The sequence below is a fragment of the Loxodonta africana genome, chromosome 16, assembly GCF_030014295.1.
Source record: "Loxodonta africana isolate mLoxAfr1 chromosome 16, mLoxAfr1.hap2, whole genome shotgun sequence".
NCBI lineage: Eukaryota > Metazoa > Chordata > Mammalia > Proboscidea > Elephantidae > Loxodonta > Loxodonta africana.
In genome coordinates, this window is record NC_087357.1 from 71,224,064 (window position 1) to 71,251,719 (window position 27,656).

The following is a 27,656-nucleotide window of genomic DNA, read 5'->3' on the forward strand; positions in this document are numbered from 1 at the left end:
CTGCTGAAAAGGGTCATTAATTTAAATAAGTCAAACTTGTCAGGCTTGTAGGGCCCCGCTGATGTTTGCAGAGGAGCGCTCAGGGTCTGACCCACTGAAGCCAGTTGCTGCTGAGTCAACTCCGACTCATGATGAACCCATGTGTGGCAGAGTAGAACTGTGTTCCAACTGTGTTCCAACAGGTTTTCAGTGGCTGATTTTTCGGAAGTAGATTGCCAGACCTTTCTTTTGAGGCAGATAAGTGGACTCTGGGTGGACTCGAACCTCCAACCTTTCAGTTAGCAGCCAAGTGCATTAACCGTTTGGCCACCGAGGGATTCCTCTGGCCCACTACACAAGGGCTTATCTGAGAGGAAGCTTTCTCTGAGAAAAGAAAATCAGATACCTTCTTTGCAAATTATCTCCCTTCCTCCATGTCCAGTGTGAAATATTTAATTACATTGCTCAACTTGATTCAATAAGTGATCCCTTCCGCCAGTGATTACTTTCGGATTAGTCTCAGTAAAACCAGTCAGCGAAGAAGGTGATGTTAGCAGTACATACTCTTTCTGGTACCTTGAGACCCAGGAAGTAGGAGCTGCAGCCGTTGGGTTCCTGAGGTTTGTAGCCAGGCCTGGGCATTGGTGCCTTTCCTGGGAGGAGGAAGAGAGGAAAAAAGCAGGACTTAAGCATTTGGGAACATTCATCAAATTAAAATTATCTCAAGGGAGATTCGATTTTCCTTCCAGAGTCACTGTTCCTCACCAGACATTCGCGTCTACATTAGGTGGTGAAGCTGATGATGATGATGCTATCATAAAAGAATAACAAGCCTTTAGACCAGGATGGCATCTTCCTCCTAATTGCAAAGCCTTTTACGAGCGTGTACTTACTAGCAGTTCTAACGTTGCTTAAGTGCATGCCCGTGAAGACAAGGTCCGTGGCAAAACCAAAGCTAAAACTCAAGGTTTCTGGTAACTCTACCCACCCTAAGGCCACACACCACGCTCAGGGCAACAAGAACATTACCTAATCATACACTGAAGGAATCAGAATTATAAAAAGACCACAAAAATCTTTCCGAATGGCTTGAAGGGAGTTTAGAAAGACTCCGTTTATTAAATAGACAAAGCATTATTGGCCAAAGAGCAAAGAACACAACTCTATGCAGTATTTTATGCGATTGTATCAGAAGTCATAAGAACTGGGGCCCTGGTGGCACAGTGGTTAAGAGCTACAGCAAGCTATGGCTGCCACCCAACAGGTCAGCAGTTGGAACCCTCCAGTTGCTCTTTAGAACCCTATGGGGCACTTCTATTCTGTCCAATAAGGTCACTATGAGTTGGAATTGACTTGATGGCAGTGGGTTTGGGTTTTTTTTTTTAATTGTTATTATTATTATCATAAAAGTAGCAGGAACAATCTGACAAGCTTTGAATTTCTTGGTCCCTCCTAGATTGCTTTTGAGTTATATTTTATGATTTCACAAATGTGTACAGAAGCTCTGTCTTTTATCAGTGGCAGCCATCATAGCTAAAGACAACTCTGACCTGAGATGAACTCAGGACAGGACAGTGATGGAACTGAGTATTTTCATCCTATTTTTCACAAAAGGAAAATGAAGCCAAGAGATTAAGTGACTTACCTAAGGGCATATAGGAAGTGGGGGAAATAGGATACAAATTCAGATTTCCTGTTTGTCTCCAAGGCCCATGTATTTGTACCGTATTTTTCTGCCTCTTCTTAGGAGATACAAGACATAGCATAAGACTGAGGAAACAGGCTAAGAATTAACCCTCAAAGTAAGACACATAGCATTTCTTTCTTTTTTTTCTTTAAAAAACAAAACAAAAAACCTCCCATCAGATATTTCATCTTCAATTATTTTACATTATAACACATTTCAAAACAGAAGAAAAGTCAGAGAAACAAACACCCATATACCCATTACACGAACATAGTAAATGTTAACATTTGCCAAATTTGTTTCAGGTATTTCTTCTGTGAAATTAAATGTTACAGATATAGCTGAAGCTCCTACATACCCCATCATTCAGTTTTAATTTTGAGGTATTAAGTCCATATTTTAAAGTTCTTCCTCCTTATTAGTCCTCAAAACTGTCTTGATTATTCTCGGACTTTTAACTCTTATACCTGAATTTTAGAGTCAGTTAGTAAGGCCCACAAGAAATACTGTCAAGATTTTGGTTGAAAATACATTGGATTTGTAGACTAACTTGGAGACAACTTTCTTATGATACTATCTTCATAAGACATGGACATGATATAAACCAAAAAACCAAACCAAACCCACTGCCATCAAGTTGATTCGACCTATAGTGACCCCATTGGGTTTCCAAGGCTGTGAATCTCTATGAAAACAGACTGCCAGAAGCTGGCTGGTGGTTTCAAACAGCTGACGTTTCAGTTCACAGCCAATCACTTTAACCTCTGCACCACCAGGGCTCCTTAGGACATAGTGTAGTTCTCCATTTATGTAGGCCTTCCCTTATGTCCTTCAGGGAAGTGTTATAATTTTCCCCGTTCTTATTATATTTCCTACATACCTGTATTGTTCAGATGCTTACGCAAAATAGGATCTCTCACATAAAATCCCAGAAATAAGGAGCGCAAAGCTGATACGGCAAGTCTGCAGTTTTCTGACACCCAGGCTACTTCTAGCTTTCCGCTTTACTAGCCCCAGAGTGTAATCTTGGCTCTCACAGTCTAAGATGGAGCATTAGCCAGCTCACCATGTTAGGAAGAGCCAGATGAAACAAGGGGTTAGAAGAGCCATAGTCCCTCTCTTTAATAAACGCGTTACAGAATGTTATACACATCACTCCGTCTTACTTCCCTTTGCCGGACCACAGTCAAACGATCACAACTTCTTGCAAAGATGGCCTAGGAAATGAAGTCTTTAGTAAAACTAGACAGCCATGCACCCAGTTAAAAATTGAAAAGGGGGCTTATTACAGTAGAAAAGGAAGAATAGATATTAGGGGTCAATTAGCAGTCTCTGGATATTTGGGACTATGTTGCAACATGTGGTCAAGATTTTGGTCCAAGATGCCCCATTGATCCCACCTCCTGATACTCACACCCTTGTATAGTCCCGTCACAATGTCCCAGCGTTGGTCCGTGGAACCAATAGAACACGGCAGAAGTTGAGGGGTGGGTATGTTACTTCCAAGATTAGGTGTCTTCGTTATTGTCTTAATTATCCTCTGTTATAACAGAAATGCCACAACTGGGTGGCTTTAACAAACAGAAATTTATCTTCTCAGAGTTTAAACCAAAAAACCCGCTGCCAAAACCCATAGGGTTTCCAAGGCTGTAAATCTTTACGGAAGCAGACTGCCACACCTTTCTCCCGTGGAGTGGCCAGTGGGTTTGAACTGCTGACCATCCATTAGCAGCCAAACACTTGAACTGCTGCACCTCCAGGGCTCCTTCCTCACATTATAGGAAGCTAGAAGACTGAATTCAGGGTGCCAGCTCTAGGGAAAGGCTTTCTGTCTGTGTCGGCTCTGGAGGAAGGCCCTTGTCTCTTCTGAGCTTCTGCTCCTGGGCTTCTGAGGTTCTGCTCCTGGGCGATCTTCATGTGGCTGGGCACGTGTCTTCCCCATCTCTGCTACTCTGATTCACTTGTTTAATCTCTCTTTTCTATCTCAAAAGAGATTGACTTAAGACACACCCTATGCTAATCCTGTCTCATTAATATAACAAAGGCAAAAAACAAACCTACTGCCTTCAAGTACTTACTCATAGTGATTCCTGTGTACAGCAAAACAAAACATGCGCCATCCTCACAATTGTTGTTATGTTTGAGTCCACTGTAGCCACTGTGTCTGTCTGCCTTTTTGAAGGTCTTCCTCTTTTTCCCTGATCCTCTGCTTTACCAAGCATGATGTCCTCCTCCAGGGACTGGCTCCTCCTGATAATATGTCCAAACTGCATTAGACGAAGTCTCGCCACCCTTGCTTCTAAGGAGCATTCTTCCAGGGCAGATTTGTTCATTCTTCAGGCAGCCCGTGGAATATGCAATATTCTTTGCCAACACCATAATTCAAAGGCATCAATTCTTCTTTGGGCTTCCTTATTCATTGTCCAGCTTTTCCATGTATAAGAGGTGACTGAAAATACAATGGCTTTGGTCAGGCTCACCTTAGTCCTCAAAATGACATCTTTGCTTTTGAGCACTTTAAAGAGGTCTTTTGCAGCAGATTTACCCAATGCAATACATTGTTTGATTTTTCGATTGCTGGCTCCATAGGTGTTGATTATGAATCCAAGTAATATGAAATCCTTGAGAACTTCAATATTTTCTGTTTATCATGTTGTTACTTATTGGTCCATTTGTGAGGATTTTTATTTTCTTTATGTTGAGGTGTAATCCATACTGAAGGCTATATCTTTGATCTTCATCAGTAAGTGCTTCAAGTTCTCTTCACTTTCAGCAAGCAAGGTTGTGTCTTCTGTATATTGCAGGTTGTTAATAAATCTTCCTCCAATCCTGATGCCTTGTTCTTCTTCATATAGTCCAGCTTCTCAGATTATTTGCTAAGCATACAGATTGAATAAGTATGGTGTAAAGATACAATCCTAACGCACACCTTTCCTGATTTTAAACCATGTAGTATCCCCTTGTTCTGTCTGAATGAACGCCTCTTAGTCTATGCACAGGTTCTGCATAAACACAATTAAGTGTTCTGGAATTCCCATTCTTTACAATGTTGTTGTCATGGATTGAATTATGTCCCCCCCAAAAATGTGTGTATCTACTTGGTTAGGCCATTATTCCCAATATTGTGTGGTTGTCCTCCATTCTGTGATTGTATTTTTATGTTGAGAGGATTAAGGTGGGATTGTAACACCACCCTTACTCAGGTCACCTCCCTGATCCAAAGTAAAGGGAGTTTCCTCCGGTGTGGCCTGCACCACCATTTATCTCTTAAGAGATAAAAGGAAAGAGAAGCAAGCAGAGAGTTGGGGACCTCATACCACCAAGAAAGCAGTGCCAGGAGCAGAGCGCGTCCTTTGGACCCGGGTCCCTGTGTGAAGAAGCTCCTGGTCCAGGGGATCATGATGAGAAGGCCAACAGACAGAGAATGTCTTCCACTCGTGCTGATGCCCTGAATTTGGACTTTTAGCCTTCTTTACTGTGAGGAAATAAATTTCTCTTTGTTAAAGCCATCCACGTGTGGTAATTCTGTTATAGCAGGACTAGATAACTAAGACAGTTATCCATAATTTGTTATGATCCACACAGTCAAATGCCTTTGCTTAGTCAATAAAACTCAGCTAAACATCTTTCTGGTATAGAATTTCACCCATGTAGCATGTACAAATCAACTATTTTTAGTGTAGTCACAAAGTTGTGCAACAATCTAATTTTAGGACATTTTTATCATTCCAGAAAGAAACCCTGTACCTATTAGCAGTCACTCCATACCCCCTCTGCCCCATCCTGTTGCTGTTAGTTGCCATTGAATTGATTACAATTCATGGAGACCCCATGTGTGGAGAGTAGAACTCCATAGGGTTTTCAAGGCTGTGACCTTTAGGAAGCAGATGGCTAGACCTTCTGGGTGGGTTCTAACTGCCAGCCTTTCAGCTAGCAGTCCAGTGCCTAACCATCTGCATCATCTAAGGACTCTGCCCTACTTTGTTGTCATTATTAGGTGCCATTGAGTCAATTTCAACTCATAGGGACCCCATGTGACAGAGTGGAACTGCCTCATAGGATTTTCTAGACTGTAATCTTTACAAGAGGAGATCCATCAAGTCTTTTCCTCCTCAGAGCAGCTGAGTGGGTTCGAACTGCCAAACTTTCAGTTAGCAGCTGAGCATTTAACCACTGTGACAACAGGGCTCTTCTTAGGGCACCACTAATCTAATTTCAGTCTCTGTAAATTTGTTTATTCTGGACATTTCACATAAAAGAAATCATACAATATATTACCTTTTGTGTCTGGCTTCTTTCACTTAGCATAATGTTTTCAAGATTCAGCTATGTTATAGTATATATCCATACTTGAAATATTTTTATTCCAAATAATATTCCATTGTATGGATATTCCTGATTTTGTTTATCTATTCATCAGTTGAGGAACATTTGGGCCGTTTCCACTTTTTGGCTACTATGAATGATGCTGCTATAAAATTTGTATACGGATTATCACGTGGACATATGTTTTTCCTTTCAAGTATATTCCTAGGGAAGCCCTGTGACACGGTGGTTAAAAGCTTGGCAGCTAACCGAAAGGTTGGCAGTTCAAATCTACCAACTGCTCCTTGGAAACTCTATGGGCCAGTTCTACTCTGTTCTATAGGTTCGCTAAGAGTTGGGATCAACTTAACGGCAATGGGTGTATATCTAAGAGTGGGATTGCTGGGTCGTGTAGTAACTCTGTTTAATATTTAGATGAACTACCAAACTGTTTTCCAAGTGGTTGCGCCATTTTACATTCCCACCAGCAGTGATGAGGGTTCCATTTTCTCCACATCCTTGCCAACACTTGTTATTATCTATGTTTTTTATTATGGTTATTCTAGTGAGTATGAGGGGGTATCGCATGGTGATGTTGATTTGCATTTTACATTAGCTGCAGGAATGAAGCTTGAATTAAAACTTCTAAGAAAAAAAGGTGATGATTTAAGTCTAAATATAGTTCAAGTGATTTTGAGTTGCATTGAGTCTTTATAGTTTGATGTTTTGAGTCTAGGCAGAAATAATGTACTATATACACAAATTAGTTTTATTTTCTGGTTTTAGCAGTTTATAGGCGCGAGCAGCTGGCAACTTGATTCTCTAATTCAGGGGTTGGCAAACTATGGCAAATGGGCCATATCCAGCCCACCGCCTGTTTTGTATAGCCTGCAAGCTAAAAATGATTTTTATATTTTTAAATGGTTGAGGGAAAATCAAAACAAGAATAATAATTTGTGACATGTGAAAATTATATGAAATTCACATTCAATGTCCATAAATAAAGTTTTATTGGAACACAGCCACACTCATTTATTTTTTTTATGGCTGCTTTCACAGAAAAAAAATGGCAGAATATTGTTATAACTTGATATGAGAATACTTTTCTAAGGAATGCACCAAACTCAAAAGCTATAAAAAGACTGACAGATTTTATTTTATAAAAATTAACACCTTCTGATTATAGTGGAACACTATAAACACAGGTAAAAAGAGAGAGGTTTGGGAGAAAATTCAGACATGAAACCCATGAGTTTTACCTTCCAGGCATGTCGACAGCCTCCTAGGCCCAACCTTTTTTCTCTCTCAGTTTTGTCACTGAAAAGAGCAGTAAAAAACTTCTGGGACTTTACTACCCAGGTCAAGGGTTATTTCTTCCTGGGAGGGTGTGTCCATTCTTCTCAGCCAGCTGGTGCCTGCAGAAGCTTTGTGCTCTACACACACACAAAAAACACCAAACTCATTGCTATCAAATCGATTCTGACTCATAGTGACCCTAAAGGACAGAGTAGAACTGCCCTATACGGTTTCCAAGGCTGTAATCTTTACAGAAGATCACATCTTTCTCCCATGGAGCGGCTGGTGGGATCATACTGCCGACCTTTCAGTTAGCAGCTGAGCGCTTGACCACTGCACGGCCAGTGCTCCACAAGAGGTGCATTGATTTGAAATGTACAAGCTGCCTACTTCCAAAAACACTCAAAGCCACTGTGAGGATTAATGTTATGTGTCAACTTGGCTAGGCTACCATTCTTAGTGGTATGGCAGACACTATGCAATCACCTTCTGTTTTATGATCTGACGTAAGCAGCCAATCAACTGAGAGGGAGTTTCCATGGGGCTGTGGACTCCTTCTGGTATATAAATGATGTTCTGGCAAAGCTCGCTCTCTTTCTCGACCCTGCATTCTCCTCATCACCTGACCTCCGGTTCTTGGGCTGTAAGCCTGCAGAAGTCTCTGGCTGCTGCCTGACCTGTTGATTTTGGATTCACCAGCCCCTGTAACCCCATGAGCCATCAGAGGCCTCCAGCCTGTTGCCTGACCTGCAAATTTTGGATTCGTCAGCCCCTGCAACCATGTGAGCCAGCAGAAACCTTCAGCCTGTCGCCTGACCCATGGATTTGGGACTTTCGGGCCCCCACAATTACATGAGCCATTTCCTCACAATTGTGTGAGCCGTTTCTTTGAAGTAATTATGTCTATATATATTTAGATACACGTCACGGGTTTTGCTGCTCTAGAGAACCCAGATTAAGGTGGCCACCAATAGATACAACGTGAGTAGCACATTTATGGAACAAAGCAGATCAGAGACAATTTTACTGAAGCAATGAACTCCATAGTTCAGTTGCTAAAATAGAGTAAGTTACTGCATGAGGTAGCATAACACTTTGTCCTGGGTTCCTGCGACTGTCCCAATTTTAGCACTGAAAGTCCCACCTCTCAGGACCTCCTCCCTCTGGTCCCAGGCAAACCAGGATGATTGCTCGCCCTTCATGAGGACAATGTAGTTTTCTCTAAGCCTGTAGCTGCTTTCCTTTTTCGAGTGATGGATTCCCTTGAGAATCTGATGAAGGCTGTGAATTCTTTCCTTGGAAAAATATACAAACTCACAGGTTCATAAAATTTTGCTCTAAGATTTCTGAGAGATAAAAAGTCCTCTTAAAAAAAAAAAAGAATGCAATAAAAAATGGGCAAAGGACTTGAACAGATATTTCACCAAAGAAGATATACAAATGGCCAATAAGCTCATGGTTAGCAGCTGAGCTCTTAACCACTGCATCACCAGGACTCCCATTAGTCATAAGAAAGATGCAAATCAAAACCATACCACTTCACCCCCACTGGGATGGCTATGACAAGTGTTGGCAAGGATGTAGAGAAATTGGAACCCTCAACATTGCTGGTAAACCAAACAAAAAACCAAACCTGTTGCCATCAAGTCAATTCCAAGTCATTGCAATTCTAACAGAGTAGAACTGCCCCCATAGAATTTTCAAGGGGTGGCTGGTGGATTCAAGCAGTCAACATTTTGGTTAGCAGCTGAACACTTAACCACTGCACTACCAGGGCTGCTGGTAGGAATGTAAAATGATACAGCCATTGTGGAAAACATCTTGGTGGTTCCTTAAAAAGTTAAACATAGAACTACCATATGGCCCAACAATCCCACTCCTTAGTATATACCCAAAAGACTTGAAAGCAGGAACACAAACAGAGACTTGTAGACCAGTATTCATTACAGCACTATTCACAATAGCTAAGAGGTAGAAACAACCTTAATAACCATCCACAGATGGATAGATAAACAAAATGTATACAGGCACAGTGGACTATTATGCAGCCATAAAGAGAAATAAACCTTGAAAATATATGCTGAGCAAAATCAATCAGTCACAAAAGGACAAATATTGTAGATTCCACCTACATGAAATTTCTAGAATAGGCAAATGTATAGAGACGGAAGTTTATGAGTGGTTACCAGGGGTGGGAGGGAGGGAGTGAAAAAGGGGGACTTACTGGTTAGAGGGCACTGAACTTCAGGTAAGGGCCATGGGAAATTTGGCAATAGATAATGGTTGAACAACATAACTAATGTCACTGAACTGTACACATGAAGAATGTTGAAAAGGCAAACAATTTGTTACATGTATATTTACCACAATTTAAAAAGATGTTGAATTAGTGAATGTTTTGTTTTGTGTATTTATATACACACATATATTACAATAAAACAATTTTTCAAATGAAGAAAAATTGTTATTTAAAGACACTTTTTCTGGAAGTAAATCCTAGAGGAAACCATAGTGAGGTCCTTTTATTAGTGTGAGAGTGTGTACAATGTCTTCAATCATGGTTCACAAGACACAGAAACTCTGTTGCAGGGACCTTCCTCCCACAGACCTTCATAAAGGCAGAAACCCAAAAAACCAAATCCATTGCTGCTGAGTCAAGTTGAGTTTGAGTCATAGTGACCCTATAGGACAGAGTGGAACTGCCCCATAGGGTTTCTGTCTGTCTTAGTCATCTAGTGCTGCTATAACAAAAACAACACAAGTGGATGGCTTTAACAAACAGAAATTTATTCTCTCACAGATTCCAACTCATAGTAACCCTATAGGACAAAGTAGAACTGCCCCATAGAGTTTCCAAGGAGCACCTGGTGGGTTCGAGCTGCTGACCTTTTGGTTAGCAACCATAGCTCTTAACCACTATACTGCCAGGGTTTAGGGGGCTAGAAGTCCAAATTCAGGGCACAGGCTCCAGGGGAAGGCTTTCTCTCTCTGTCAGCTCCGGGAAAGTTCTTTGTCATCAATCTTCCCCTGGTCTAGGAGCTTCTCAGCACAGAGACCCTGGGGTCAAATGGATGCACTCCACTTTTGGGTCTTCCTTCTTGGTGGTAGGAAGTCCCTATCTTTTGTAAAATAAAAGGTGATGCAGGCCACACCCCAGGGAAATTCCCCTTACATGGATCAGGGCTGTGACCTGAGTAAGGGTGTTGCATCATACCCTAATCCTCTTTAACATAACTTAATCTTGCCTCAGAGCCCTGGTCCTGCAGTGGTTAAGAGCTTGGCTGCTAAACTAAAAGGTCAGCAGTTCTTTCTACTCTGTCCTATAGAGTTACTATGAGTCGGAATTGACTCGACAGCAACAGGTTTGTTTTTGTTTTTTTAAATCTTGTCTCATTAACCACAGGTACAGATTAGGATTTACAACACATAGGAAAATTACATCAGATCACAAAATGGAGGACAACCACACCATACGGGAATCACGGCCTAGCCAAGTTGACACATATTTTGGGGAGGACAAAATTCAATTTATGATTGTTTCCAAGGCTATAATCTTTACAGAAGCAGATTGCCACATCTTTCTCCCATGGAGTGCCTGGTGGGTTCAAACCACCAACCTTTCAGTTAGCAGCCGAGAGCATTAACCATTGTGCTACATGGGCTCCTCATAAAGGCAGACCAAACCAACAAACCAAACCCATTGCTGTCTAGTCAATTCCAACTCAGACCGACCCTATAGGTGAAAGAACTACCCCCACAGGGCTTCCAAGGAGCAGCTGGTGGATTCGAACTCCCAGCCTTTTGATTAGCAGTCAAACTCTTAACCACTGCTCCCCCATAAAGGCAGAAAACACTTAAATCATCATTCCTTCAAGGGACCTCTCCCAGAAGCTGAGAAGGTGTTATCCAGCCACTGGGGTTTCTGTGTTTTTCTCTTGATGTTAAACGAGAACTAGAAACATCTGAATGCACAGATAACCTATTCACTCAACTAGCTTTCTCAAAATATTTGTAAAATTTATTCGATGCCTGCCATATTCCCTACGTAGCCTAAATGCTTTTATATATTATTTTTAATTCTCACAGCAACACTACAAGGTAGGTATTATTAACTTTATCTGTATAAATGAGGAAACTAAGGTTGAAAGTGGTAGATAGTTTGCCCAAGGTCACCAGTAATGGTATTCGTTCTCCAAATCCAAAGCTCGTTATTTTCCCTTTGCTTGTATTTCTCAAAGTTGGATTCAGAGCACGTATTAAAAGTACATATCCCAGGGTCCTAGGCGAAGTGGTTAAAAGTTCAAGCTGCTAACCAAAAGGTTGGCAGTTGAAATCCACCAGCGACTCCTTGGAAACCCTATGGGGCAGTTCTACTTTGTCCTATAGGGTCATTATGAGTCGGAATTGACTCGATGGCAATGGGTTTGTTTTTTACCATAGACCTACTAAATCAGAATCCCAGGGGCTAGGAGAGGGAATTTCTATATTTTAAAAGATTCTCAAGGGAATATCATTCACATTAGAGCAGATTCCTTCATACCAATTGTACTATGTACACTTGGGCACATGCTGAATCTCAGATTTATCATCTAATGCTTTGAAAATTACAGATAGTGTATACTGTATGTGAAAACTGATTGCTTTAGGTATAAAAAGTATGGAAACAATGTTGACATGCTATTGTGGCCTACCAGGATATAAACACACCTTTATCTGCCTGAATAATTTAGCTGTTGGCTGAAATTCTCCGAAAACGACCTTTAAAATAGTGTTTTTTATCCCAGTTGCACTTTGCAATCAACTGAAAAACGTCAAAAATACCGGTAGCCTCTTTAACAAATGGTGCTGGCAAAACTGGATGTCCATTTGTAAAAAAATGAAACAGGATCCATACTTCACACCATACACGAAAACTACCTCAAAATGGATCAAAGGCCTGAATATAAAACCTACAACTATAAAGATCATGGAAGTAAAAATAGAGACAATGCTAATAGGGGCCTTAAAATATGGCATAAATAAAATACCAAACATAACTAAAAATGTACAAACAACAGAAGGTGAATTAGATAATTGTGGTTGTTGTTGTTAGGTGCTGTAAGGTCGGTTCCGACTCACAGCGACCTCATGCACAACAGAATGAAACACTGCCCGGTCCTGCGCCATCCTCACAATCGTTGTTATGCTTGAGCTTATTGTTGCAGTCGCCATGTCAATCTACCTCGTTGAGGGTCTTCCTCTTTTCTGCTGACCCTGTACTCTGCCAAGCGTGATGTCCTTCTCCAGGGACTGATCCCTCCTGACAGCATGTCCAAAGTATGTAAGATGTAGTCTCACCGTCCTTGCGTTTAAGGAGCATTCTGGCCGCACTTCTTCCAAGACAGATTTGTTCGTTCTTTTGGGAATCCATGGTATATTCAACATTCTTTGCCAACACCACAATTCAAAGGCGTCGACTCTTCTTTGGTCTTCTTTATTCATTGTCCAGCTTTCACATGCATATGATGTGATTGAAAATACCATGGCTTGGGTTAGGCGCACCTTAGTCTTCAGGGTGACATCTTTGCTCTTCAACACTTTAAACAGATCCTTTGCAGCAGATTTGCCCAATGCAACGCGTCTTTTGATTTCTTGACTGCTGCTTCCATGGCTGTTGATTGTGGATCCAAGTAAAATGAAATCCTTGACAACTTCAATCTTTTCTCCGTTTATCATGATGTTGCTCATTGGTCCAGTTGTGAGGATTTTTGTTTTCTTTATGTTGAGGTGTAATCCATACTGAAGGCTGTGGTCTTTGATCTTCATTAGTAAGTGCTTCAAGTCCTCTTCACTTTCAGCAAGCAAGGTTGTGTCATCTGCATAACGCAGGTTGTTAACGAGTCTTCCTCCAATTCTGATGCCCCGTTCTTCTTCATATAGTCCAGCTTCTCGGATTATTTGCTCAGCATACAGATTAAATAGGTATGGTGAAAGAATACAACCCTGCTGCACACCTTTCCTGACTTTAAACCAATCAGTATCCCCTTGTTCTGTCCAAACAACTGCCTCTTGATCTATGTAAAGCCCCCATGTGTCTGTCAGTTTGTCGTACTGTGGAGGCTTGTGTGTTGCTGTGATGCTGGAAGCTATGCCTCCAGTATTCAGATACCAGCAGGGTCACCCATGGAGGACAGGTTTCAGCTGAGCTTCCAGACTAAGACAGACTAGGAAGAAGGACCTGGCAGTCTACTTCTGAAAAGCATTAGCCAGCAAAAACCTTATGAATAGCAGCAGAACATTAGATAATGGGACCTCCTAAAAATTAAACACTTATGCTTATCGAAAGATTTCTCCAAAAGACTTAAAGGGGAATCTTCGGACTAGGAAAAAAAAGTTTTGGCTAAGACATATCTGACAAGGGTTTAATCTCTAAAATTTATAGAAAACTTCAGCACCTCAACAACAAAAAGACAAAGGATCCAATTAAAAAATGGACAAAGAATATGAACAGACACTTCACCAAAGAGGACATTCAGATGGCTAACAAACCCATGAGGAAATGCTCAGGGTCATTATCCATTAGACAGACGCAATTCAAAACTACAGTGAGATACCATCTCACCCCAACATCAACGGCACTTATCATAAACACAGAAAACTACAAATGCTGGCGAGTTTGTGGGGAGATTGGAACTTTCATACACTACTGGTGGGAATGTAAAACGGTGTAACCACTATGGAAAATGGTATGGTGCTTCCTTAAAAAGCTAGAAATAAAAATACCATATGACCCAGCAACCCCACTCCTAGGTATGTATCCTAAAGAAATAAGAGCCGTGACACGAATAGACATATGCACTCCCATGTTCACTGCAGCATTATTCACAACAGCAAAAAGATGGAAACAACCTAAGTGCCCGTCAACAGATGAATGGATTAACAAACTGTGGCACATACACACGATGGAATATTGCACAACGATGAAGAACAACGATGAATCCACGAAACATCTCACAACATGGATGAATTTGGAGGACCTTTGCTGAATAAAATAAATCAATCACAAAAGGACGAATATTGTATGAGACCACCATTATGAAGAAACAAAAGCTTCACACACAGAAAAAAAAAAATTATTTGATGGTTACCAAGGATGGGAGGGCCAGGGAGGGAAAATTACCAAAAAGATAGAAGACACAGGTTAATATCAGTGAAGGGAAAGGCAATACACTATGTGGGGAAGTCAGCAAAACAGGACTAAGACATTGAAGGACACAGACAGGAACGCAAGAACAAAGGGCAACGACGGTGATTACAGAGACAATCCTGCAACAACAGTATTAACAAACACTAAATTATGAATGGACACATAGGCAGTAGGTATACCAAGAGGTATGGGAGGGTGTAAGGGAACCCACCCACCTACAGAGGTACGTTTGGCGATGGATATTTCTACATATATAACTGTAGGTGCTACTTATCTATTAATACAGACAGTAGAGCACACAAAGGCCACAGTCGGGGCAACTTCTCAGATATAACCAAACACCTCACGGAATGAAGTTCCTAGGTTCGAAAGTGAAGGACCATACACTTGGGGGTCATTTATGTCAATTGACACAGAAGAGTTCACAAAGTTCTGCATCCTGCTTTAATGAGTAGTGTCTGGCCTCTGAAAACCTTGTGAGCGGCCATCTAAGATACATCGATTGGTCTCTTATCATCCAGAGCAAAGGAGAGTAAAGAAAACCAAAGACTCAAGGTAGCAATTTGTCCAAAGGACTAAGGAACCAATGAACCACAGCCTACATGACCGGAAGAACTAGATGGTGCCCAGCTACCCCTACTGACCACTCTGACTGGGATCACAACAGAGGGTCCTGGACTGAGCAGGAGAAAAACTTTGAAAAAAAAATCAAATTCACAAAAAAGACCAGACTTACTGGTCTGACAGAGACTAGAGGAACCCCACAGACTATGGCCCTAAGACACTCTTCTGTACTGGAGCTGAGGCCATTCCGGGAGGCCACCTTTCAGCCAAACTATAGACACTATGCCCTTGAGTCAATTCTGACTCATGGTGACCATATAAAACAGAGTGGAACTGCCCCATAGGGTTTCCAAGGAACACCTGATGGATTCAAACTGTCGACCTTTTGGCTAGCAGCTGTAGTTCTTAATCGCTGCACCACCAGGGTTTCCAAACTATGGACAGGCCCATAAAATAAACAATGACACCTGAGAGGAACTGTTCCTTAGAACAATCAATTATACAAGATCAAAGGGGCGACATTTGCCCAAGGGCAAAGATGGGAAGGCAGGAAGGGATAGAAAATCAGGACAAAAGGAAATGTGGAAACTAGGATGGAAATGGGGAGGGTGCTGATGCATTGTGGGGAATAACGCCAATGTTATGGAGCACTTTATGGACAAACTATCCAACGGGAAACCAATTTGCTCTGTAAACTTTCACCTAAAGCACAATAAAAAGTTTTTAAAATACTGGTATCTAGGTCCAACTCATAGTTATTCTAGTTGGTTTGGGTATTGGGATTTTTAAAAATTTCCCCAGGTAATCCTAACGTCCAGCCAAGGCAGAGAACCACTGTTTGAAACCTGTTAAACCCGTTGCCGTAGATTCTGACTCCTGACGACCCTAAGCAGTGTTAAATAACAAATAAATAGAACATTTTCTCTTGTAGACTAACCGTTGCTAAATTGTTCCTTCCGGCAAAAGACTGCAATCTTTAAAGCAGTGGTCTTCAGAGTGTGGTCCCAGCACCAGCCATATCAGCATCACCTGGGAACTTCTTAGAAATGCAAATTCTCCAGGCCCACCCTAGATCTATTAGGTGCTGTGGAGTCAATTCTAACTCAAAGCCACCCCCATGTGACACAACAGAACAGCCCCATAGGGTTTTCTTGGCTGTAAGATGTGGCTGTCTGCTTCCCTAAAGTTACAGCCTTGCAACCCCTATAGGGGAGTTTTACCCCGTCTTATAGGGTAGCTATGAGTCAGAATCAACTCAATGTAATGGGTTTTGTTTTTACTTTTGGTAACTTTATGGGAGGAGATCACCAGGTCTTTCTACCGCAGAGTGGCTGGGTGGGTTAAAACTGCCAACATTTCTCTTAGCAGTTAAGTGCTTAACCGTGTGCTACCAGAGCTCCTTCTATCCTAGACCTACTGACTGAGTCAGAGACACTTCGAGTGAAGCCTTGCAATCTGTTTTAACAAGGCTTCTAGGTGACCCAATGCACATCGTACATAAGAGATGTATCACAAAGCAAACTAAAAAAGAACAGAGACCCAGCTCAATATTAGCTGTTATGTGTTGGAAAGATTGCTTAATTCACAATCAATTTGAAAAGATATTTTGTACTATTTAAGCACAGCCTCCAGATTCTGGGCTCCCTTACTGGGTTCCAAAGATAAATCAGTTGCCATCGAGTGTATTCTGATTCATGGTGATCCCATGTGTGTCAGGGTAGAACTGTGCTTCATAGGATTTTCAATGGCTGATTTTTCAGAAGTAGATTGACAGAGCTTTCTTCCAAGGGGCCTCTGGGTGGACTCAAACCTCCAATCTTTTGATTAACAACCGAATGTGTGAACTGTATTACATAGGGTCTCTGTTGCAAAGATAACAAGGTTTAAACTCTAATTTTCCTGGGTTTCTCTCAGGCCTCTCCATTACCAAGTTCTATTTTGCACAAACCAAACACGTTGCTGTTGATTCAATTCCGTTTTGCACAGAAGGGGCTTATTTGTCTTCCTATTTTCTCTCTGTTGACTACTCCCATCGCCCTCCAGTTCCTACTGACATCGACCCTGCCCAGTTAGAAGTCTCTGCAACCAAAATTTGCTGAGATCTTTTAATGCTATTTTGCTCAGGAGGAAAGAAAATTGGTTCTTGTTTTCTAAAAAATTCCTGTGGGGCGGAGCCAAGATGGTGGAATAGACAGACTCTTCCCTCGAGCCCTCTTTACAACAAAGACCCGAAAAAACAAGTGAAACGAGTAAATTTGTGACAAGCTGGGAGCCCTGAGCATCAAAGGCAAGCTTAGACAACGAACTGAGGGGCAGGGGAAGGAAGAGAGACCGTTCAGAAGCGGAGAGGAATTGCCGGACCTGAATCACGGGGAGCCCTCAGGCACCATTCCCAGAGCAGTGGCAGTGGCGGCGGGCTGGTCCTAGCATTTGGCCGCAGTTTCCTCAGGGAGAAGCAGCCAGCCACACAGCCCACTCACACCTCCGGAACCTGAACAGAAGGGAGCTCTCGGCAAAAGCTAAGTACTTGCGTATACTTTACCGTGCCCCCTCCACCCCCAACCCAGCTTCAGTGGCTGAATCCCTAGGCCTGAGATAGGCCCTGGTGAGCACCTGGAGCCGTCCTCCCGGCCTTGGGAAAGGAAAAAATTTCCAACTGGGGGGAAAAGATAATTTGCTAGCTCCATTAACTGAGGGAGCTCAGGACAGAAGCGGCTCCTGTCCAGGCATAAACCGTCCATGGACCTTGAGCACCTTTCCCTTCTGTATGGACCTGTGTGGGCCTATTTCGGGAGAATAGGCCCTTGTTGGCAAACTCCAACCATTTCAGCTATGCAGTGGAGAGGTGGGTGTTTGACGTTTGACATTGCTTTGCCTATTAAACAAGGTCCTCACCTACCCACAACAGGGGCCTAATGACCAGTGGCTCCACTTGGGTTACCCAGCCACCTGCGACAGGGGCCCAGGGATAACTGGTACTTCCCAGTCCTTACAACAAAATCTTTGGGTGCCCATGGTCCCTCTGCAGAGCCCACCCACCAGCAGGCTCTAGGGAACAGAGATGCGTTTTCCTCAGAGACACTTGGGGGTCAGTTCTCAGCCCCCTGCCTTGTTCAGAGCGTGACCCCCTGCTGCAATCAGATACAGGTATATACGCCAATCACCCCTGCCCCTCTAAGACTGTAGGACAGAGCCTGTACCACACACTTGATATCAGCTACCTGGAAACCTGAGCTGAATTCATACAAGAAAACTGAATGGACTCCTAGACTGATATACCTGATAACAGCTCTAGCCAACTGGGGGACAGGACACCAGAGCTCTAAAGGTGAAAATAATCAAGCTAGCTCACTCAAGCAATCCATAGGGGTATACCAAAACAAAACAAAACAAGCAGCTACAACACATTAAGCAAGCATAAACTAATACAATAACTTATAGATGGCTTGGAGACAACAGTCAATATCTAGTCACATAAAGAAACAGGCCATGATCACCTCAACAGGCTCTCAAAACAAAGAATCCAGGGGTCATTTAGATGGAAGTGCATTCCTGGAATTACCAGATGCAGAATACAAAAGTTTAATATACAGAACCCTTCAAGACATCAGGAAGGAAATGAGGCAATACACAGAACAAGCCAAGGAACACACAGACAAAGCAACTGAAGAACTCAGAAAGCTTATTCAGGAACATAATGAAAAGTTTAATAAGCTGGAAAAATCCATAGACAGACAGCAATCAGAAATTCAGAAGATTAACAATAAAATTACAGAATTAGATAACTCGATAGAAAGTCAGAGGAGCAGAATTGAGCAAGTAGAAGCTAGAATTTCTGAACTCGAAGACAAATCACTTGGCACTAATATATTTGAAGAAATATCAGATAAACGAATTTTAAAAAATGAAGAAACCTTAAGAATCATGTGGGACTCTATCAAGAGAAATAACCTACGAGTGATTGGAGTACCAGAACAGGGAGGGATAACAGGAAATACAGAGAAAATTGTTGAAGATTTGTTGGCAGAAAACTTCCCAGGTATTGTGAAAGATGAGAAGATATCTATCCAAGATGATCATCGAACTCCACATAAGGGAGATCTTAACAGAAAGTCACCAAGACATTATAATCAAGCTTGCCAAAACCAAAGATAAAGAGACAATTATAAGAGCAGCGAGAGATAAAAGAAAAGTCGCCTACAAGGGAGAGCCAATAAGAATAAGCTCGGACTACTCGGCAGAAGCCATGCAGGCAAGAAGGCAATGGAACGACATATTTAAAAAACTGAGAGAAAAAAATTGCCTGCCAAGAATCATATATCCATCAAAACTGTCTCTTAAATATGAAGGTGAAATTAAGACATTTCCAGATAAACTCAAGTTTAGGGAATTTGTAAAAACCAAACCAAAACTACAAGAAATAGTAAAGGGAGTTCTTTGGTTAGAAAATCAATAATATCAGGTATCGACCCAAGACTAGAACACTGGGCAGAGCAACCAGAAGTCAACCCAGACAGGGAAATCCCCCACCCAAAAAAAAAAAAACAAAGCAAGATTAAAAAAAAAAAAAAGCCCAGCACAGGGTAATGGCGATGTTATTATATAAAAGAAGGCGACATTAAAATAATAAAGAGGGACTAAGAAATGTAATCATACACCTTCCATATGGAGAGGAAGATATGGCAATACAAAGAAATAAAAGTTATAAATTTAGAAAAATAAGGGTAAATAATAATGTAACCACAAAGGAGACAAACTATCCTACTCATCAAAATAAAATACAAGGGAAAAATACAGACTCAGGAGAAACAAAATCAACAACAACAAATATGAGGAAAGGACAATATATAAAGAAAATCTACTCAGCACATAAAATCAAGTGGGAAAAAGAAGCTGTCAACACACAAAAAAAGACATCAAAATGATAGCACTAAATTCATACCTACCCATAATTATCCTGAATGTAAATGGACTAAATGCATCAATAAAGAGACAGAGAGTGGCAGAATGGATTAAAAAACAAGATCCATCTATATGCTGCCTACGAGAGACACACCTTAGACTTAGAGACACAAAGGATGGAAAAAAATATATCAAGCAAACAACAATCAAAAAAGAGCATGAGTGGCAATATTAATTTCTGACAAAATAGACTTTAAAGTTAAATCCATCAGAAAGGATAAGGAAGGATGCTATATAATGATTAAAGGGACAATACACCAAGAAGATATAACCGTATTAAATACTTATGCACCCAATGACAGGGCTGCAAGATACATAAAACAAACTCTATCAGCATTGAAAAGTGAGATAGTCAGCCCACAATAATAGTAGGAGACTTCAACACACCACTTTTGTTGAAGGACAGGACATGCAGAAAGAAGCTCAATAAAGGCACGGAAGATCTAAATGCCGCAATCAACCAACTTGACCTCATAGACATATACAGAACACTCCACCCAACAGCAACCAACTATATTTTCTTTTCTAGTGCACGTGGAACATTCTCTAGAATAGACCACATATTAGGTCATAAAGCAAGCCTTAGCATAATCCAAAACATTGAAATATTACAAAGCGTCTTCTCTGACCATAAGGCCATAAAAGTGGAAATCAATAACAGGAAAAGCAGGGAAAAAAATCAAATACTTGGAAACTGAACAATACCCTGCTCAAAAAAGACTGGATTATAGAAGACATTAAGGATGGAATAAAGAAGTTCAGAGAATCCAATGAGAATGAAAACACTTCCTATCAGAACCTTTGGGACACAGCAAAAGAGGTGCTCAGAGGCCAATTTACGTCAATAAATGCATACATCCAAAAAAGAAGAAAGGGCCAAAATCAAAGAACTATCCCTACAACTTGAACAAATAGAAAGAGAGCAACAAAAGAAACCCACAGGAACCAGAAGAAAACAAATAATAAAAATTAGAGCTGAACTAAATGAAATAGAAAACAGAAAAACAACTGAAAGAATTAACAAGACCAAAAGCTGGTTTTTTGAAAAACTCAACAAAATTGATAAACCATTGGCCAAACTGACAGAAGAAAAACAGGAGAGGAAGCAAATAAACTGAATAAGAACTGAGATGGGCGATATTACAACAGACCCAACTGAAATTAAAAGAATCATATCAGATTACTACGAAAAACTATACTCAAATTTGAAAACTTAGACGAAATGGATGAATTCCTAGAAACACACAACCTACATAAACTAACACAAACAGAGGTAGAACAACTAAATAGACCCATAACAAAAGAAGGGATTGAAAAGATAATCAAAAAACTCCCAACAAAAAAAAAGCCCTGGTCCCAACGGCTTCACTGCAGAGTTCTACCAAACTTCAGAGAAGAGTTAACACCACTACTACTAAAGGTATTTCAGAGCATAGAAAAGGATGGAATACTACCAAACTCATTCTATGAAGCCACCATATCCCAGATACCAAAACCAGGTAAAGACACCACAAAAAAAGAAAATTATAGACCTATATCCCTCATGAATGTAGACACAAAAATCCTCAAAAAAATTATAGCCAATAGAATTCAACAACATATTAAAAAAATAATTCACCATGACCAAGTGGGATTCATACCCGGTATGCAAGGACGATTCAACATTAGAAAAACAATTAATGTAATCCACCACATAAATAAAACAAAAGACAAGAATCACATGATTTTATCAATTGATGCAGAAAAGGCATTTGACAAAGTTCAACACTCATTCATGATAAAAACTCTCAGCGAAATAGGAATAGAAGGAAAATTTCTCAATATAATAAAGGTCATTTATACAAAACCAACAGCCAACATCACCCTAAATGGAGAGAGCCTGAAAATACATTCCCATTGAGATCCGGAACCAGACAAGGATGCCCTTTATCACCACTCTTATTCAACATTGTGCTGGAAGTCCTAGCCAGAACAATTAGGCTAGATAAAGAAATAAAGGGCATCCAGATTGGCAAGGAAGAAGTAAAAGTATTCTACTTGCAGATGACATTATCTTATACACGGAAAACCCTAAGGAATCCTCCAGAAAACTACTGAAACTAATAGAAGAGTTCAGCAGAGTATCGGGATACAAGATAAACATACAAAAATCAGTTGGATTTCTCTACTCCAACAAAAAGAACATCGAAGAGGAAATCACCAAATCAATGCCATTTACAGTAGCCCCCAAGAAGATAAAATACTTAGGAATAAATAAATCTTACCAGAGGTGTAAAAGACTTATACAAAGAAAACTACAGTACATTTCTGCAAGAAACCAAAAGAGACTTATATAAGTAGAAGAACATACCTTGCTCATGGATAGGAAGACTTAACATTATAAAAATGTCTATTCTACCAAAAGCGATCTATACATTTAATGCAATTCTGATCCAAATCACAAAGACATTCTTTAATGAGATGGAGAAACAAATCGCCAATTTCATATGGAAGGGAAAGAGGCCCTGGATAAATGAGGCATTACTGAAAAAGAAAAACAAAGTGGGAGGCCTTACTTTACCTGATTTTAGAACCTATTACACCGCCACAGTAGTCAAAACAGCCTGGTACTGGTACAACAACAGATACATGGACCAATGGAACAGAATTCAGAATCCAGACATAAATCCATCCACATACGAGCAGTTGATATTTGACAAAGGCCAAAAGTCTGTTAAATGGGGAAAAGACAGTCTCTTTAAAGAACGATGCTGGCTTAACTGGATATCCATCTGCAAAAAAAGTGAAACAAGACCCATACTTCACTCCGTGCACAAAAACTAACTCAAGATGGATCAAAGACCTAAATATAAAATCTAAAAACAATAAAGATCAAGGAAGAAAAAATAGTGACAACGTTAGGAGCCGTAATACACGGCATAAACAGTATAGAAAACATTATAAAGAACATAGAAGAAAAACTAGATTACAAGGAGCTCCTAAAAATCAAACACCTGTGTTCATCCAAAGACTTCACCAAAAGAGTAGAAAGACTACCTACAGACTGGGAAAAAGCTTTTAGCTATGACATTTCTGATCAGCGCCTGATCTCTAAAATCTACATAATACTGCAAAAACTCAACTGCAAAAAGACAGCCCAATTAAAAAATGGGCAAAAGACATGAATAGACACTTCACTAAAGAAGACATTCAGGTAGCTAACACATGTATGAGGAAATGTTCACGATCATTAGCCATTAGAGAAATGCATATCAAAACTACACTGAGATTTCATCTCACTCCAACAAGGCTGGCATTAATCCAAAAAACACAAAATAATAAATGTTGGAGAGGCTGTGGAGAGATTGGAACACTTCTACACTGCTGGTGGGAATGTCAAATGGTACAACCACTTTGGAAATCGATTTGGCGCTTCCTTAAAAAGCTAGAAATGGAACTACCATACGATCCAGCAATCCCACTCCTTGGAATATATCCTAGAGAAATAAGAGCCTTTGCATGGACAGATATATGCACACCCATGTTTATTGCAGCACTGTTTACAATAGCAAAAAGATGGAAGCAACCAAGGTGCCCATCAACGGATGAATGGATAAATAAATTCTGGTATATTCACACAATGGAATATTGTACATCGATAAAGAACAGTGAGGAATCTGTGAAACATTTCATAACATGGAGGAACCTGGAAGGCATTATGCTGAGTGAAATTATTCAGTTGCAAAAGGACAAATATTGTATAAGACCACTATTATAAGAACTTGAGAAATAGTTTAAACTGAGAAGAAAACATTCTTACGTGGTTACGAGAGGAGGAAGGGAGGGAGGCAGGGAGAGGGGTATTCACTAATTAGATAGTAGATAAGAACTACTTTAGGTGAAGGGAAAGACAGCACACAATACAGGGGAGGTCAGCACAATTGGACTAAACCAAAAGCAAAGAAGTTTCCTGAATAAACTGAATGCTTTGAAGGCCAGCGTAGCAGGGGCAGGGGTCTGGGGACCATGGTTTCAGGGGATATCTAAGTCAATTGGCATAATAAAATCTATTATGAAAACATTCTGCATCCCACTTTGAAGAGTGGCGTCTGGGGTCTTAAACGCTAGCAAGCAGCCATCTAAGATGCATCAATTGGTCTCAACCCACCCGGATCAAAGGAGAATGAAGAACACCAAGGACACAAGGTGATTACGAGCCCAAGAGACAGAAAGGGCCACCTGAACCATAGACTACATCATCCTGAGACCAGAAGAACTAGATGGTGCCCAGCTACAACCGATGACTGCCCTGACAGGAAACACAACAGAGAACCCCTGAGGGAGCAGGAGAGCAGTGGGATGCAGACCCCAAATTCTCATAAGACCAGACTTAATGGACTGACTGAGACTGGAAGGACCTTGGTGATCATGGCCCCCAGACCTTCTGTTGGCCCAGTACAGGAACCATTTCCAAAGCCAACTCTTCAGACATGGATTGGACTGGGTTGGAGAGGGATGCTGGTGAGGAGTGAGCTTCTTGGATCAGGTGACACTTGAGACTATGTTGGCATCTCCTGCCTGGAGGGGAGATGAGAGGGTAGAGGGGGTTAGAAGCTGGCAAAAAGGACAGGAAAAGAGAGAGTGGAGGGAGAGAGCAGGGGGAGAGTAATTGGGAGTGTGCAGCAAGGTGCATATGGGTTTTTGTGTGAGAGACTGACTTGATTTGTAAACTTTCACTTAAAGCACAATAAAAATTATTTAAAAAAAAAAATTCCCGTGGCTATTTGCTAAATCACAGATATCAGCCTTGTGTTGTATTGATTCAAACTCTTGAAGTCAGTTAACACATTTCCTGTCGCATCAATGCAAACTAGGTGAACAGAAACCAATGACAAGGCACCTCTGACTTTGTTCAATCCATCTTGGACAAGTATGTGGCTGATGGGCCCAGATGTGATTTAGTGTCCCAGCATAAACGCAAACCCATTGCCATCGAGTTGATTCTGACTCATATCAACCCTATAGGGCAGAACAGAACTGCCCCATAGATTTCCAAATCCTTATGGAAGGAGACTGCCACATCTTTCTCCAGTGGAGCAGCTGGTGGGTTCAAACAACCAATCTTTTAGTTAGCAGCCAAGCCTCTGTGCCACCAGGGCTCCTTTTTGTCCTAACACAGACTAGGCTTTTTACAACATGAAATTTTTACAAAGGACATGCAGCTTCCTTTTTTTTTTTTCACACTAATGTCGTTGAAACTTCTACGCTGCAAAACTTTTGGCTTCTGAAACTATGATTGGCCATTATCTCCTGTTCATTCTTGGCTTATAAGGAAGCAATTTCCCCTGCTCCAAGATTAAAGAGACAGATTTAATGGGTGAGCCCAGCATGTCTGTAGCCTCCTTGAATCTCTCTTTAAGCTGAGTTTTATCCCTTAAGTGCTTGGAAAAGATATTTCTCAAATATGTTTTCCTGTTGCCTAAAATGACTCACCATTTTCATCTCTAATGTTGAGACATTCGACAAATGAAACCACAAAGCTAATGCTAGGGGACACTGCTTACTTTAGACAGTGTTTACATTTGCATGTGAAATGACACCATGCCTCCCAGCTCCCAGGCCCAGGACTCAGCATTCTGCTCCCATCCCATTAACTTGCAGTGTAGACTTAAGGAAAAAGAGCCCCAAGGGATCCCTCTTTGGCAACCTGGCACATGTTTCGCAGCTCCATATCTGGTCCCAGGCCTGAGGGAAGCCCCAGGCCCACTCAAGGACTGATCCCTGGCATGCAGAAACAGCTGGTAGCAAGCCTCTCCTGCCAACAGAAGGCCTGTCATAGCTGACTGAGGCACAGTGTCAGCGATGGCTCCCTTGGGGGACACAGCAAACCAATACCAATCAGAGACAGGGCTGGGGGAATGAATGGGGCTGAACTGCTGCAGGGGAAAGGAGAAGCCATTGCCAAACTTAGCACTGAGCTACTGAGGAAGCTGTTTCCCCCCTGGCAGAATTTTCTCTGACTGTTCAGCTTTGGAAACCCCGGTGGTGTAGTGGTAAGAGCTACAGCTGCTAACCAAAAGGTCGGCAGTTCAAATCCACCAGGCCCTCCTTGGAAACCCTGTGCGGGCAGCTCTACTCTGTTCAAAAGGGTCACTGTGAGTCACAATCCACTTGACTGCAGTAGTTTTCGTTTTTTTTGTTTGTTTGTTTGGTTCAGCTTCAGTTTTCATCCCCAGGAATTCCTTACCAAGCCCTCTCACACCAGTGCTCCTCACCCCTTGCTGCCTTTTCTTATGTTACCTGCCTCACAATGAACTTATTAAAATAGCCCCAGGGAACAGGTCTTGAAGAGCCCCTAACAGTAGGTGTGTCAGATAAAATACAGGAAAACCAAAACAAAATCAAACACACTGCTGGTGGACTTAATTCGAATTTACAGCGAGCAGCCCTATCCAAACCAAAACCAAACCCAGTGCCATCAAGTGGATTCCTACTCATAGCGACCCTATAGGACAGAGTAGAACTGCCCCATGGAGTTTATAGGACAGAGTAAAACTGCCCCATAGGGCTTCCAAGGAGCAGCTGGTGGATTCGAACTGACAACTGTTTGGTTAACAACTAAAATACAGGAAGCTCAGTGAAATTCTAATTTCAGATAAACAAGGAATAATTTGTTAGTAATTTTTTTTATAAGTATATCCCAAATATTGCATCAGACATACTTCTATTGACAAATTACTTGTTTATCTGAAATTCGAATTTTACTGTGCGTCCTGTATTTCTATTTGCTAGATTAGGCAACCCTACCACAAGAGATGGTCAAAAGGGAGTTATAACCCTGCTTGGTTGCTGCCAGGTCCACCTCAGTGACAGACTTTACAGGAAGAGAAACACACACTCACCGTATCGGCACCTGTACTGACAGACTCCATTTCTCCCTCCCAGCAGCTCCAGAAAGGAATCAAAGTAGCTGTTGACAGATTCAAAGCTGCCCCGGATGTGCCGAAGGCCCCAGTCTGCATAGGATTCTTCTGTGTCAGGGTTGGTGTCTGTCTGAGCCAGGCCACCCCCCATGCTGAGCCACAAAAGCAAGCAGCCTGTGGTCAGCTTCATCCTGCGGCCAGGTAGATCCTGAGGCCTCTCCTCAAACCCCAGCCAGTGTCCCCAGAAGTCCAGGTACACAGCCCACCCGGCCAGGTGTCAGACGGGACTGGAAAAGGGATTAGCTGGAACACTCAATCTGTGTGTTCCCCAGAGGTGGACTTTAAACATAGCTGTGGGGGTCAGGATGAGATCAGGGCAATTAGAAAGGGTGCAAAGGTCAGGCAGTGGGAGGGCCTGTCTGAAGGAGGGTCAGGGCCAGAATACGCCACAGTGGATTCCACAGCACTGGCCGAAGGTGATGTGGACCAGCTGGTAGGAGGCATGGGCCATGGAGCTCGGAATTCTACCCCAACCAGCTTGTTAACAGATTAGGCTCTTCAGGGCCAGCCCCTTCATGAAGAGAATTTGTTCTAAGGTCTGAGCTCTGACCCTAAGCCAGTCACCCACGTGGTCTTTAGGAGACTCAGGCAGTGTAGAGGGTTCAACACAGCCTTCTTCACCATTCCAGGAAAACCCCATGATGGTGGCTTCATAGTGTCAGGATATTGTCAGAAAGAGTGTGCTCTAAGTGTGCTTTAAGGGGAGGTCCAAATT

The 27,656-nt window shown here is 41.6% G+C and overlaps 1 protein-coding gene across 1 annotated transcript in view; it reads right to left on the reverse strand.

The window, feature by feature from the left end:
• The window catches only part of PLA2G12B (phospholipase A2 group XIIB), a 35,178-nt gene extending 8,090 nt beyond the window's left edge, over positions 1 to 27,088 (reverse strand). Inside the window, exons 1-2 of the mRNA XM_003408892.4 lie at positions 26,861 to 27,088; positions 544 to 632 (exon numbers count right to left, since the gene is read on the reverse strand). Coding sequence (XP_003408940.1) covers positions 544 to 632; positions 26,861 to 27,071 — 300 coding nt within the window. The 5' untranslated portion in view covers positions 27,072 to 27,088. The remainder of the gene's footprint in view (positions 1 to 543; positions 633 to 26,860) is intronic.
• Positions 27,089 to 27,656: the final 568 nt, after the last annotated feature.